The sequence below is a fragment of the Diabrotica undecimpunctata genome, chromosome 1, assembly GCF_040954645.1.
Source record: "Diabrotica undecimpunctata isolate CICGRU chromosome 1, icDiaUnde3, whole genome shotgun sequence".
NCBI classification, from domain to species: domain Eukaryota; kingdom Metazoa; phylum Arthropoda; class Insecta; order Coleoptera; family Chrysomelidae; genus Diabrotica; species Diabrotica undecimpunctata.
In genome coordinates this window covers 187,862,795-187,878,330 of record NC_092803.1, presented here as the reverse complement: position 1 = coordinate 187,878,330, position 15,536 = coordinate 187,862,795, and the positions used below count along the sequence as shown (strand labels likewise).

Genomic DNA, 15,536 nt, shown 5'->3' with positions numbered 1-15,536 from the left:
TCCGTTACGGATGTTGGACACTATCATGGCTAGTCTGACTTTGTTGACTGCTGCCCTGAAAAGTCCTGTAGTGGTTAAGTTAAACCATTTTCGTAGGTTATGCAGCCAGGATATTCTTCTTCGTCCTGGACCTCTTTTCCCATGCACTTTACCTTGAAGTATGGTCCAAAGTAGGTTGTATCGTTGTTCATTGCGTATTATATGGCCCAGGTATTCTGTTCGTTATAGAGAGTATACTGCATATATATATATATATATATATATATATATATATATATATATATATATATATATATATATATATATATATATATATAAGACTAAATAATGTAAACTAAATTGTAACCTATAACTTTCAACGGGTTTTTACCCAGATATTTAGTGGCTCAAAACATGTACACCTAGACACTGATGATGGAACATGGTTTCCGAAAACGTTTTGTTTTCATGACATAGCCCGATTGGGTTTTTAAATTTATATACCTTTTATAAAGGATTTTAACAAATTTTTTGTAATACATGGCATACAGGCAGCTACAGGAACGTAGTTTCCTTGTGGAAAATAGTCAATGTTTTTATGATTAATTTTTTTTCGGGTATGCATATTTCAAAGGTTTATGAAGTTTTGAACTAAGTCTGTTAACACTCATTACTTTTAACACTTAGATTTTACTTTTAAAATCGAGATGTGAAATTTATTAATAAAAATATAACAAATTAGATTTTTATAATTATGAGGTGATAACATCGATTACGTTAATTGGATTTTAAGTATCACACATCTACTCACTATGATGAACCTAAAAAGACTCACAAACATTAACGATATTCTGGTAGCCTTTTTGCCTAACAAATAAAAGATATTTGTCATAAAATTATTATATTTTGTTTAAAACACTATTCTACACAACGAATTTGTATAATTGTTCAATCTATGTATTTTCACATCTAAGATGTTTCTCTATTCGCTCCGTGCGTGACCATGGTAGGGGTACCTTGAAACGATGCCAGCGTGCGTAACGGCGAAATATGACAAAATTTGAGTCTTTTTACGCATAAATTTTATCAAAAATGTGTACAAATACATATTGCGTATTTAATTGTGCTAATAATAATAAGCAATAATAATAAATAATAGCAAAAATAACGCAAGGACTGAAACAAGGCGACGGACTAGCTCCAACGCTCTTTAATCTTGTTCTGGAATATGTAATTAGACGGTTGACGGTGAGCGGAAATAACATACTTACAAACAAGTCTACCCAATTAGCAGCATACGCAGATGATATAAACATAATGAGCAGAACAATGAATGTAGCGGAAGAAACCTACGTTGAGTTGAAACAGAGTGCAGAAGCAGTAGGGCTAGCAATAAATACAAATAAAACAAAACTACTCATACAAACCAGATCAAATAGACCGATGCAACAACACTTTATTGACGATATAGAACATGTAAATAGATTCACATACCTAGGAATGGATCTGGTCGCAAGCAATGAAGAAGAACCGGAAATAAATAGAAGGCTTGTGCTGGCAAATAAAGCCTATTTCGCGATGGGCCACATATTCAAATCGCGAGACGTACACCGGAAAACAAAACTCCGGGTCTATAAAACAATAATCAGGCCCACAGTAAGTTATGGTTGCGAAACATGGGTTGCGAAACACAGAAATCTGCCAATGCATTAGATGTGTTTGAAAGAGAAATATTACGTAGGATCCTGGGCCCAATAAGTGAAAACAACAACTGGCGAATTAGGTATAATAGAGAAATATACGAGCAATATAGCGAACCAACTCTAGCACAACATACTAAACTGCAGAGATTAAGATGGGCAGGGCACGTGGTCCGCATGCATGAGAATAGAATCCCCAGAAAATTATTAAATGCAAGAATGCAGGGAAAAAGACCTGTTGGAAGACCTAAAAAGAGATGGGAAGATGAAGTCGATGAGGATGCCAGGAACTGCCTGGGAACGCGTTCATGGAAAAGAACAGCGGTAAATAGAGATGATTGGAGAAGCCTGTTGAAGGAGGCCAAGGCCCGACTTGGGCTGTAGCGCCATTGGATGGATGGATGGAATAATAGCAAAAATAGTAAGTGTAGTTTTTATAGGTTCCCAAAGATTACATATAAATTAGAGAAAAGAAAAAGATGGATCCGTGCTATTAATATGAAAAAGTAAATATAACATAAAATCATTTTTATGCAATTAAAATAGGAAATATTTAAATAATCTACCTTAAATGATATTTTATAAGGCTTCAAGCTAACTGCAGAGTGCCTGATGACTTTAGCTTTTATATCATAACTTTTACTATTACTGTTTTTAATTATATGCTCTTTCACGTGAAAAACTTGATTTGTCAGTAATAGATTTGTCCCTTTCTTTTCCGTTTGGGGTTAAAATGATATATTATGATGAATTTTGAGAAACCCAGTTTTTATTACATTTATTTTGTACATAAACTGAAAAAATTTAATTAAAAAGTGAATTATTAATAATTGTCATTTTCGCCTGTATTTAACAATGTCAAACATATGTCATATGTTTAACCTGAAAATTGGTAGGTCCAAAACTTTCAGATGAAGGCGGTAGGTGTCGCGTCAGTCACGCACGGAGCGAATATATGTACTCCCAAATGTTCATAAATAGCCCACTAGAGTAAACTGCTTAAAATAAACGTCACATGTAAGATTTTTCTCCTGTGTGTTGTTTTTTCAAATGTGTTTTTAAATTACCTAATTGAGTAAACTGCTTGAAACAAATTTCACACTTGTAAGGTTTTTCTCCAGTGTGTGTCATCAAATGTGTTTTCAAATAACTGGAATTAGTAAACTGCATAAAACAAATATCACACTTGTAAGGTTTTTCTCCAGTGTGTACTCTCAAATGTGTTTTCAAAGTACTGGATCTAGTAAAGTGCTTAAAACAAATTTCACATTGATAAGATTTTTCTCCAGTGTGCACTATCGAATGTCTTTTTAAATCAGTGTTTCGGGGGAACTGCTTAAAGCAAATTTCACACTGGTAAGGCTTTACTCCGGTGTGCAGTCTCCAATGATTTTTTAAACTTCCTGCTTCAGTAAATTGTTTAAAACAAATTTCACACTTGTAAGGCTTTACTCCAGTGTGCAGTCTCGAATGCTTTTTTAAATTTCCTGCCAGGGTAAATTGTTTAAAACAAATTTCACATTTATAAGGCTTTTGTCCACTGTGCACTACCGAATGATTTTTTAAATCACGCTTTTGAGTGAATTGAGTAACACAAATTTCACACTTGTAAGGTTTTTCTGATGAATGTGTCCACACATGTAGTCTCAAAGAATTTGCTACAGTAAACCTCTTAAAACAAATTTTACACCTGTATGGTTTTTCTCCAGTGTGCAATCTCGAATGTGTTTTCAAATTAGAGGATGTAGTAAACTGCTTAAAACAAATTTCACATTTATAAAGATTATCCCCAGACTCTATCCTAAAATGTCGTTTCTTTTCAGCTTGTCTCACATGTGGAGTTTTATTACAGGAATGATCAGGTAATCTTTTCCCAATTTCCATTATATTTTCCTCTTGCTGAAAACCTAAAACAATAACCAAACAAAATTATTTGATGCCTAAACTATAAAATTGGAAATTATTAAATGCAGAAGCAATAAGTGTAGCAAAAGTTTAAGAGCGTAGGCGCAAAATTTCGGGCCAATGCTTTTTAAATGCATTCATTTTTTTCGAATCCTGAAAAAACCAATAAGTATTTTTGAAAAATTTAAACGCAGAATGAAAGACTACATTATTACTGAGGGCCGAAAGTCCCTGAAAACTTCTATAATGTTTATTTTAATAAGTTACAGGGGTGAAAAAAAAAGAGAAAATTTAGTGTGATTTTTAATTTCAAATATCTCATTCAAAAAAACTTTTTGTTTATTCTAAGGGACTTTCAGCTCTCGGTAATAATGTAATCTTTCATTCTGCGTTTAAATTTTTCAAAAATATTTGTTAGTTTTCTCAGGCTTTGAAAAAAATGATTGCATTTTAAAAGCATTGGCCCGAAATTTTGCGCCTACGCTCTTAAAGTAAAGAATCCAATGGCTATGGCTTTTGCTAGAATTATTGATAAAAGTAAGTAACATAAATGGATGGGACAAGGTATCATTCAAAAAAGGGGAACCAAAAATTGATTCAACTCTTAGATAATATATATTATGAACAAAAGAAAATTTGTAGTAAGTACAGTAAAATAATTAAAATATATCTAAATGGTAATATTAATAATATTACCATTTAGATATATTTTTAATTCCTTCTTAGAATCTCTAGCCAAGTACACTGATATTACAGTCACGATACATATTTCATTATATACCTAGAAATAATATTTGAAGATTTAAAATGTAAACTTAAAGAAACACACCATAACTGGTTTCATTTAATTTGTATTAGTGAATTATATAGCGTTTTTATGAAGCACACTTATCGAGATCACACTTTAACAGCAACCGAACAAAGGTGACATTTTAACATAAATTGGTAACACTTATTTCACAGTTGCAGTGTTGACACTCCAGATTTGTTTTTGTTATTTACTATTAATTAAACTCAGTTTTTTTTTAGTACAAAATTAGTTTGATTTGTTGTACAATGGACTATTTGTTGTACTGGATTGTCGTTGACCTTTTTAACCATAACATTCAACAAAGTAAATATACACATACACATGCATGTACACATGTACAGATAAATAGTATTTTTCATATAAAAATGCGTGCACGTTACAATTTATATAAAGTGACGTCACTTATATTTAAAATTTCCAGAACGTCAACCTTAGAGTTCAAATTTTCTTAACACAGCTAATAATACGAAACCCATACGGAACTGCTCGATCTTTCATAGGCGTCAACATGGTATAATAATCAGAAAAATGTAATCATCATTATATTGGGAATTTTAGAATTATATTGATTAAATAACCAAAAACATTTGTGATTATTAATAATATAAATTTTACGAAATAACTCTTCAAGTCTAATATTCCACAAAATAATAATTTTAATTAAATATATTAGACAATTGTACGCAACTGATATGGGAATACTTCAAATTTTTTGACAGTTCAGCGTGTGGCAAAATTGTTTAAAGTGTTGCCGCTTTTTTAGAGTAAGAATTTTGTTTATGTTTTGATTTCTTACACAATTTGATCATAATATATTATACATTAATAAATTGTATTTATAAATACATATTAAATTTAGATTAATAGCTTTAAAAACTAATTATTGTTGTGTATTGTGTTTTTATTATTAATGCTCTAAATAGAGCTAAGTTTAAAATTTAGAAAATATAATTTTGTATTAAAATGTTTTCTTATTTATTTTAGTGTGTTGCAGTAGTCTTAAAACTAAGTGTTATATAATAGTTTGGCAAATATTTCACATTTTAAAAATTCCTCACTTACTATTCTGATGTATTGGCAACGCTATGGGGTTCTGACGTCGTAAATCTTGAATGACCTGCACGCATTTTTATATGAAAAATACTATATACACATATATACACAAATATATGTATAATAAAATCTTAAAACCTATAAACCCAGCAGTTAAGATCCAGCACTATAAAGATGGAAAAAAACATTAAAAATAAAAAAATATATAAAGTATTACCTAGTTATAATAAAAACATAAAGTATTATTAAAATTAAGTCAAGTTTCAAACAGATCCCTCCTCACAGTTAAAGCAGGGAAGCTCATAGACCTCTCCATGATAGTGTAGTCATGGTCTGTTATTCTAATCACACAGGCCGTAGGAATTTATGCTGAACCCTCTCATAAAGAATCAGAATGTATCTGGAAATTAGCCGACCATGTGACTGAACAGTACTACAGCATAGATCTGTCCAAAGAACAATAGACCATTCTTGTCGCTGCAATGGAGAAAAAACTAGAATTTCTAGTAATAAAGCCCAACATCTTTGACCCCCTAATTGATATAGAATTAATGAATGATCGACAAAAGTTAATTTCTCATCGAAAATAACAACCAGATCTGTTACTGTAGATGTGTTTTTTAGTGGCTGGTTATCAATAAAGTAACTTGACTTAAGCCCGGTAGTTTTCCTAGAGAAACTTATAAATTGCATTTGTTGATCTTCAAATATAGCTTATTTTTTTGGCACCACTCTGACAAATGATTAAGTCCTCCTGAAGCAGTTCCTAATCTGAAATACTTTCAATGGTTCTCAAATAGGAGAGAAGAACTATTGTCTCTCTGTGGAACTGCAGATGTGACAACAATTTCCTCAGAAAAATAAAAACCTATTTTAACTCTTTGAATGCGACCAGTGAAAGAGCTTTTCCACCAAAAAACAAAGTTTGGGTCGAACCCATTTCAAAATCAGCTTAGTATACAGTATTTCCTGATAAACACGTTCAAACGCCTTAGAGAAATCTGTGTTGGGTTGGCTTCATTCAAAATCAGCTTAGTATACAGTATTTTCTGATCAACACAATCAAACCCCTTAGATAAATCTGTGTAAATTGAATCAGTCTGCTTCCTGCTTTCAATGTTGTTTAGAATATCAAGTTGACAGGTTGATAGATTAGTCAAAGTTTATTTGTTTTTGGAGAAGCCAGGTTGCCCCTGACATATAAGACCCTTATCCAAGAAATCTGCTTGCTAACTAGACAATCAAATAATTTTGGTATTGCAGATTAGATACAGATACAGCAATAGCCTTCAATGTTACTATTTTGTCTGGTTTTAAAAATTGGAACAACATAGTGTCGCCAATAGCAGGATTCGGGCTTTACGATTGGTCAAATTGCAAAAGTAATTGGAAGTCAATTGTATTGCCCGAAACTGCTGCTCAATTGCGGAATTACCATTGGTCAAATGGCAACATAATTGCAGCCAATGGTAATATCCAAAATTGAGCATTGGCTATCGTGCAGGTCCAACGGCAGAGCGCCAGAAACCGTTGACCCAATTATTTCTAAATAAATACGGGTGCACGATGGCCAACAATTCGTTCTGGTCAGGACAGGGCTCCGCAGAACCATTTTGGCATATAAGAGACCTTCTGGTTGATTCAGTTCCTAGAAACTCTTGACTTTTACTTACCTTTACCTATACTGTTTTATTGCAGGATTTTCAGGATCTCTGAGCGAGACTTAGTGCCGAATTTTTATTTTATTTATATTTATTTCAGCTTTTCGACTTCTCGTTCGACGAGATTTCGTGTGAAATCTTTTATTTCGAATTAAATCCGTCTTTTTGACTTAGACGGATTTTTGGTAAGAATTATTTGGTATTTTCCAGGTATTTTCGACTTAGTAGAATTTTGGTAGAAACTGTTTTCTCTTTCAGATTTACTAAGCCCCTGAGCGGGACTTAGCCGAATTTTTGATCTTTTTATTTTTCTCTTAGGTTATTAATTTAACTTAGAGAATTTAACTAAGAAAAATTATAATAATTTTATATTTATTTTTTTATCTTTTTGGGACTCTGAAATATTTTCAGCCCGAAAATAACTAATAGATTATTTTTCTGATATTTATATGCTGTTTTGGGACTTTGAAACATTTTTAATATAAAAATATCTTAGGATTATTTTTACTTTTCATTTAACTTTTTGTTGTTTATAACTTGATTGTTAATAACTTTTTATTTGTTTATATTTTGTTGCATGTCTTTGTTGAGTAGTCCCGGAGGCACTACAACAAATACAAATTTCGCATTTTGAGAAAAATCTGACATTTATAAATAACTTTTGATTTCCGAAATTTTTGGGATTTTGGGAAAAATTTTCACTTTTTTTCAATTTTTACTTTTTGCATTAATTAGTCTTAGGTGTCATAACTAACGACCTTCTTTTACAGATTCTTAGTTCTAAGACTAATTAACACTTTATTTTCAGATTCTTAGTATTATGATATCTAACCCCTTTCCTTACAGATTCTTAGTTATAATAATAATCAACTTTTATTGCAGATTCTTACTTGTAATAAACATTTGGTTGTATTTTAATAAAGATATTTTTCCCGCTACCTAGTGTCCATATATAACCTATATGTCCACGGACCGTGATCCCTATATGCTCCGGTCCAACAAGCTATGGATAGTGCAACTCGACCACCTTCCCTCATTCCCGAGGGTCTTATCCAGCGACATAGCTTTAAATGATTTGTAGATTCCATATTTTTGTTTTCAATGTATTCATTTTTACGATAGTTATTTATATGTTTTTGCTGTTTATTATTTTGATTATTGGTTAATATAGTTAGTTTGGGATTCTTTATATTTATATTTGAAATTGATTTGTAAAAAGAGGTTCTCCCGTTAATAAATAAATAAATTGTAGTTAATATAAATTTATTCTAAATGGGTTATTCTACTTCATAAATGATACAGAGTGAGAAGTCCATATTATCCATAGTCCATATTCTTATTCAACCATAGTCCATATTATTAATCAACCACATTTAACAAAGAGTATAATATTCAGGCCCTCTTGAAAATTAGATATTAAATAAAAGTCCCTATATGATACCAGAATTAAGAGTTTATACATAATACATTTTGAGTAAGTTTTTAAAATATTTGCCTTACCTGAGTGATCTTTTTTTTCTGTTTCAATATTAAACACTTCAAGATCTATTGATGACAGCTGATTCTCCTGATATATATGATCATTTTTCTCAAACTCTTCTTTAATTTTAATATTTACTTCCGTAACTATAAATAAATAAAATAAAATTAGGTTAAATACATAGCATAGAAACCCTCATATAATATAAAAAGCTTTCTATACACAAATTCCATTATAATATAATCTTAAACCCTATTGAAAATAAGAGATTAAATAAAAGTCACTACAGGATACCAGAATTAAGAGTTTATATAACATTTTGGGTAATTTTTTAAAATATTTGCCATACCTGAGTGATCTTCCTGTTCTGTTTCAATCTTTAACTTTTCGAGATATATTGAGGTGGGTAGCTGATTCTCATGATATATATAATCATTTTTCTCAAACTCTTCTTTAATTTCAATGTTTACTTCCGTAACTATAAATTAGTTAAATAAAAATGGGTTAAACACTGTATAATCAAGAGGAATATGATTCCGTTCGAGTTCGGGGTCTCAATCTGCCTACTCCCCTCACTCGTGACATACCAGTAGTATCTTGTTCTTCAGAAATACAAGAACCGTCAAACGTCACTAAGGTCTCAATCTACCTACTTCTCACTGTCCAGTGACTGAGAAGTGGGCAGTGTAGTCAGGACTAGGAGTGTAAGTGTAGACATATATACCAGCCAAAGACCGCAAGACAATTTCCCAAAATGAGTAAGGACTCTCCATGGTTTAGAGAGGAAGTGAAGACAAATAAGAAAGCCTTTTCACAATACAGAAAATAACAAACACAGCAGGCATATAACCACTATAAAGGAATCAGAAATGAAAAGAATACTTTAGTTAGACAGGTAAAAAGGGAACACTGGCAGAGCTTCTTAAGCAACAGATGGAACACGACTTCTACGGAACACAAAAAAATATGGAGAATGATCAGAGGACAAAGAAAAGAGATGAACGAACTAATAAAAACGAAACATACAAGAAGAAATAAATATTGAGGAGGAAGAGGTAAAGGAAGCGTTAAGGAAATTATAAAATAGGAAATCACCAGTAGGACAGAATTCCGAACGAACTCCTAAAGTACGGAGGACCAGATCTGACCAAACAACTATTAAAACTAATCCAAAAAATAATAGAACAAAACAGAATTACTTAAGAATGGAGATTAAGCAACGTTAATACCTCTCTTCAAAAAGGGAGCCAAATCGGACACGGAAAATTACAGAGGAATTAATTTATTAAACACAACACTAAAATTAACAACCAAAGTGATAACCAATAAACTGAATGAAATTATAACATTAGCAGAAGAACAACAAGGTTTTAGGTCGGGAAGATCATGCACCGACGCTACATTTATAATGAGGCAAGTGCAAGTGAAATCATTAGAATACAACAAACCGCCATATCTGTTTCGTCGACCTTTAGAAGGCATTTGACCGGGTCAAATTAAAGGACGTTATCCACTTATTGTAAGCAAGACAGATACCTCTAGGAGTAATCAAAACGATCGAAAATATCTACAAAAACTACACAATAAAAGTAAAAGTGAATGAAGAAGTAACCGACCTTATTTATGCTGGCAATGAGATAAGACAAGGAGATTCCCTGAGTCCTCTATTGTTCAACCTAATTATGGATGAAATAATAAAAAAAGTAAGAACTAAAAAAGGATACCAAATGGGAGAAAAACAACTTAAAATAATCTTCTATGCAAACGACGCAATATTACTCTCTCAAAGTGAAGATGATTTACAACGTATGCTGCATCAATTTTATATAACCGCCAGAAAATTTAACATGTTAATTTCCCAAAAAATGACAAAATGCATGGTTGTAACCGCAAATTTACTAAGATGTAAATTGGAACGTCAGATAAGAGACCAAGTGGTGAAGTTTAACTATCTAGGCAGCAGATTATCCAGCTACGAAAAGTTCGAAAATGAAGTGGAAGATCAAGTGAATAGAGCAAACAGAGCCGCAGGCTGCCTGAATGAAACTGTATGGAGAAATAAAAATATTGGGAAAGAAATGAAAGGCCGAATTTACAAAACAGTCATCAGACCAATAACGACATACTCGGCAGAAACACGACCTCAGACAGAGAGGACAAAAAGGATGTTAGAAATAGCAGAGATGAAAACACTTGAAAAAAATTGATGGTAAGACACTATGGGACAGAGCTAGAAGTACAGATATACGACGTAGATGCAAGGTGGAGAAAATCAAGAACTGGGTAAGAAATAAAATAGTAGAATGGAGCGATCGTATAAGCCGAATGACAACAAATAGAGTAGTAAAGACGGCAAGAGACGGTTCCTCAATAGGAAGACGATCAGTAGGAAGACCACAGAAACAATGACAGACACATAAAAAGAAGAAGTGTAGGCACTCTCATAATTCAGGAATCCGAAGTACTTTTACCCATCACAATGTGAGAAGTAAATGCGGCTTTAAAGGAAATAAAGAACCATCAGTTACCGGATGCGTGCATCTCCGATATAAATTGACAATCGAAAAGGTAATCGAATATGAGGAGGAATTCGATGCTATATCACAAATACACAATAGCAGAAGTAAAATAGAACGACAGTGAACGAGAGACGATTAAAAACAAGTAATCATGCTCGTACCGAAAATTCATTAATGCAATCATATAAATTAAAAAAAAGAAGAAATTTTTAATTATCCTTTAAAAGCAGACAATAATTACCAAATCGTATAAAAATCAAAGATTACTTAGTGGTAGAAAAGTGTCCGACAGGTTCTTCGGTATTATTGACCAGAGAAAAGTTTATGACATCAGGAGAGGAATGGCAAGAGGGTGAAGAATACGAAAGATACAGAAAAATAAAGCCTTTATTTAGTAGAGTGCGCTAGAGTCATTATTCGGTATTAATCATCATAGAAAAAGTACCTTATAATATATGAAGTGGAAGAGCAGTGAAGAATCAATGTAACGGCGTGACAAAAGTAGAAATGATATCTTGCCAAAAAGGAGTTACAGGGAAGGTTTGGTATTACAACCAGGCAACATAAAATATCTACATCGAATGTATGGACGTATATTTGGAGAAGCTATATATGAAAAGCATAAATAACACAAAAAAGAAAAAACGCATTCCTCACGAGTGGACCGCAAGAACAAAAAAAAAGGCCTCTTCTAATTAAAAACTCCGTTGAGATGAAATATGCTTCACAATTCGAGGTACCGTCGTTTCTATGGCACCCAACCAAAATCCCTTACAACAAACACCATCCTCCAGGTTCTCATCCTGGTCAATTTCAATTCTGACATTCAAAATAAGTACTTACACATCAACTGATATTCAAAACACTGACGCGACATACAACACACAAATTACTAACATACCACAAAGACAACCCACGGATCAAAATACACAACAAAACTCATCATTCATAGCCACCCGACAATTACAGAGTATTACCACAACTACAAATTTTACAAAAACACGTTAAACACCGGTAGCCATTCAAAATAAGACATCGAGCACATAACACAATACATAAACAACTTTATGTCACAAAACCCTCATCTCAACTTAGAGCTCATAAAAATACTTACAGTATTTGGACAGCAGGTTGATAATCAGTCGGTATGCTCACGCTCATCCCGTTTGTATGGAGTGTCCATTACTATAGATGAATTCAGTAAAACCGATGAGAAATTATAAATTTTTAGAAAGGTAAATTAAAATCTCAAAAATATTTTCAGTAAAATCCATGAAAGAATTTAAATAAAAATAGTTAAAAACGTTTTTCGGATTGAAAATCAAAAGATTATGTAATATTTATTTCTCATTACAATCAATTTTAGTTTAATCCTATATAATAATGCTACAATAAAACAGTTACAGAACCTCAAAGTATCTATATAAGCTGTACCTATTCATTAAGTATTGATCAAATCCACAATTGGTACAACATTATACTCTACCGCTGTATGGTGATTTGAAACCGTTGTTTTTAATTTTTGTATTCTTATTATGTACAGAACGATTGAAGTAAGGGGATGGAGAAGACAGACACTCGACAAGGAAGGATAGAAGGATATTTTGAGGCAGACCAGGGCTCACAAAGTCAAAGTCAATGGAAGACAAAGAGATAGCAATGGCCGCTTTTTTAGATATAGCAGGGGCATTTAATAATCTTACTACCAGCTCTCTGATAGGAGCTGAGTATATGAGGTGCAACTGCGGTAATATGCAGATGGATAAGGCATTCCTGGAGAATAGGACAGTAATGTCCACTCTGGGTAAAAGCAACCATCAAGCAAAAGTAGATGGAGGCTTCCACAAGGCGGAGTTCTGTCCCCTCTATTTTGTGCAACCTTGGTAGATGATCTCAGAAATCTATCCACAGAAGGCTTTTATTGTCTATTATTAGGTTTTATTGATATTTGCTTAATTCGCTCTCTTTTGCTTAATTCGCACTATGCTAGTATTATAGTCAAGTAGAGAGTAATTTAGTAACTAAATGTGTTTGAACAACAAAAATTTAATCGAGTAGATTAGTAAGTCATATAGTTTAGTTGATCCATTTTATTCTATATTTTTTGGGTGAGTAGCACCTCCCACCACGCATTCGTGTTCACTGGATCACCTGCTAAACAAGTCCGAACCAGTCGAATTAGATGAGTTCATTAGTTGCCATAAAAATGCATTTTGCTGGTGTGAAGAAACAAATTTAAAATTTGTATAGATTTAATAAAGTATAGAACTACCTGTAATTTTGTTATTGTAGGAATCACACAACTTAAAAGGGTATCATTCAGCTTCATTTGAGAGTGAATTTTCATTAACAGAAAAGACATCTTTCAGACATTCTAAAAGTACCTATCTAAGTATTTCCAATACTAATGCCTTCAAAAGACAATTGGTAGCTACTAGTTTATTTCCTCTATCGATCCATTTTCATATCCATAGCTTCTTTTTATTAATAGCACAAATTTCCTCATCCATCTCTTCTAAAATAGCTGTTATGATTAGCTTAATCAGTTTGTTTACTTTATTGTGTTATAGGCTGTTCATCTTGCAAAACATACCCTTGTGAACTGTACAAGTGCAAAAGATTTGTGGGCAGTAGTGTGATTTTAGTTACTAAACTACTCACTACTCAACTAAAATACTAGAATAGTGTGAACTAGACTTTAAAAAGTTAAAACATTACTTCCCAGAATATCAGCCTTTTTTTCTTTCTTTGGCCTACATATACAATTACCTTCGAACAATTCTTGTTTGACATCCATTATAAACTCTTTTCATTCAGTTGAATTTCTCCAATTACTTGTGAATTGTTCTTAGAATTACTTATTTAACACCACAAAATATAAAAAAAACAGACTCTAAAATACCCAGCAAATATAATATACTAGCAAAATAATAGTACAAAAAGGCAGTTAAATATGTGCAAATAATATAGACACTATATTCTTCATTGCTATTTGCTATTGAGAATGCCATTGCAATGCACTTAAAAACAGATCTGCTCTGGTCTATATTAACAACAACAAATTAAAAATGCAAACCTTATTCAGAATTATTAACCCATGGAACAAGATATACTTAGAATTAGAAAACACTTTTTCTAAAATACTAGCAAACCAAATTTTTATTAGAAAAATACATGAGCCTATTCAGGTACCATTCTTCATTACCTTCGAAACAATAGAATTAAAAATACAAGAATTGTTTAAAGAATTTTGCTGTTTAAAGCGAGTTAGTATCATTGTTTTACTATACTCATACCGCATTGTTTACTATTTATTCTAATCTCACCTGATTGATCTTCCTCTGGTTCATTCTTTAGGTCTTGGAGATCTAGTGATTTACCTATATTATGACTCTCTATACATTTTTGGTTATCTTCAGGAAACTCTTTCTTAATTTCAACTTTAACTTCCATAGCTATTACACAAATCTAAATTTAACTAAAATTATTCAGGAAATATCCATATTGCCCATAAGTCAAGTGCTCCTTTCAAAAAAAAAGTTTTATTTTATGTAGTATGTAGCGTTGCAGATTTCACTCTGTCAACTCAACATAAAATTTATTTTTCGCCATGAATTACTCCACACAACACACATAAGGTGTCATGTCATTTATAGGTCATGGGTAATATACTTTTTGATTTACAATAGGTACTAATGTAACCGTTTTCAGAATGCCCACTCTGCTTGAAAAAATAAGTACGCGCAGGCAGACGGAATCAATCATGTTTTAAACGGAACCAGTGCTGTTCAGTGACATTTTATCTGGTGTGCATAGAAAAATTAACCTGGTTTAATTTATTTACGGCAACTATAGACATAATATGCACTATTTTATTCGTACTTTTAGTTGAAGAATAGATTTAATTATTTCAAATGTACTAAATTATTAATATCTAAAAATTTAAATTACAGTTCTGTCGTAGCTTGTCAGAAATTTCTCATTTCGAGTCTATGTTTCCATTTAAAATATGGCGATCGCGTGCTGACAAACTTCAAAGGTGGCATCTGAGAGTGGGCATTCTGATTGTTATTTATTCTGTGCCATGTGTCTACTTTATAATAATAATTATAAAATAAGTATAATTTGGTATTGTTAAGTCGACTAAAACTGACAGAAATGCTCATCGAGATATAAAAACACCTCACAAAGGTACAAATATATCCTTGCAGTACAGTAGAAAGAACAAAATTATCCAGGTACCTAGAAGGAAGAGGAATCTTCTAAGGAATATACATAGATGCACATGCGTATTATAGCATAACACTCCTTACGTGGGCTATTTTTAAACGGTCATGGGGTTAACCGAAAAAAGGTCGCCCTTTATTTCGGTTAAACGAGTCTCTACTGTATTATTAATGCATGTTTATTTTATGTACTTATCAATAT

General features: G+C 32.2%; 1 protein-coding gene across 2 annotated transcripts; it reads right to left on the bottom strand.

Annotated features, from left to right (window-relative positions):
* Window positions 1-2,494: 2,494 nt before the first annotated feature.
* Window positions 2,495-14,679, bottom strand: LOC140432729 (uncharacterized). 2 transcript variants are annotated; one of them, XM_072520804.1, is made up of 4 exons: window positions 14,435-14,679; window positions 8,939-9,067; window positions 8,610-8,735; window positions 2,495-3,586 (listed from the first exon to the last, which is right to left on the bottom strand). In XM_072520804.1, the coding sequence occupies exons 1-4, from the start codon at window positions 14,559-14,561 to the stop codon at window positions 2,691-2,693; spliced, it is 1,278 nt and encodes a 425-aa protein (XP_072376905.1). In that variant the 5' UTR covers window positions 14,562-14,679; the 3' UTR covers window positions 2,495-2,690. The 2 variants fall into 2 exon arrangements, with proteins under 2 accessions (XP_072376905.1, XP_072376906.1); XM_072520805.1 differs by lacking the exon at window positions 8,939-9,067.
* Between the last annotated feature and the right edge of the window lie 857 nt (window positions 14,680-15,536).

Coding starts and splice junctions, on each gene's coding strand:
- LOC140432729 (XM_072520804.1), bottom strand. CDS start 14,561: ATGGAAGTTAAAGTTGAAATTAAGAAAGAGTTTCCTGAAGATAACCAA. Junction 9,068..14,434: donor ACCAGAGGAAGATCAATCAG/GTGAGATTAGAA, acceptor ACTAATTTATAG/TTACGGAAGTAAACATTGAA. Junction 8,736..8,938: donor AGAACAGGAAGATCACTCAG/GTATGGCAAATA, acceptor ATTTATTTATAG/TTACGGAAGTAAATATTAAA.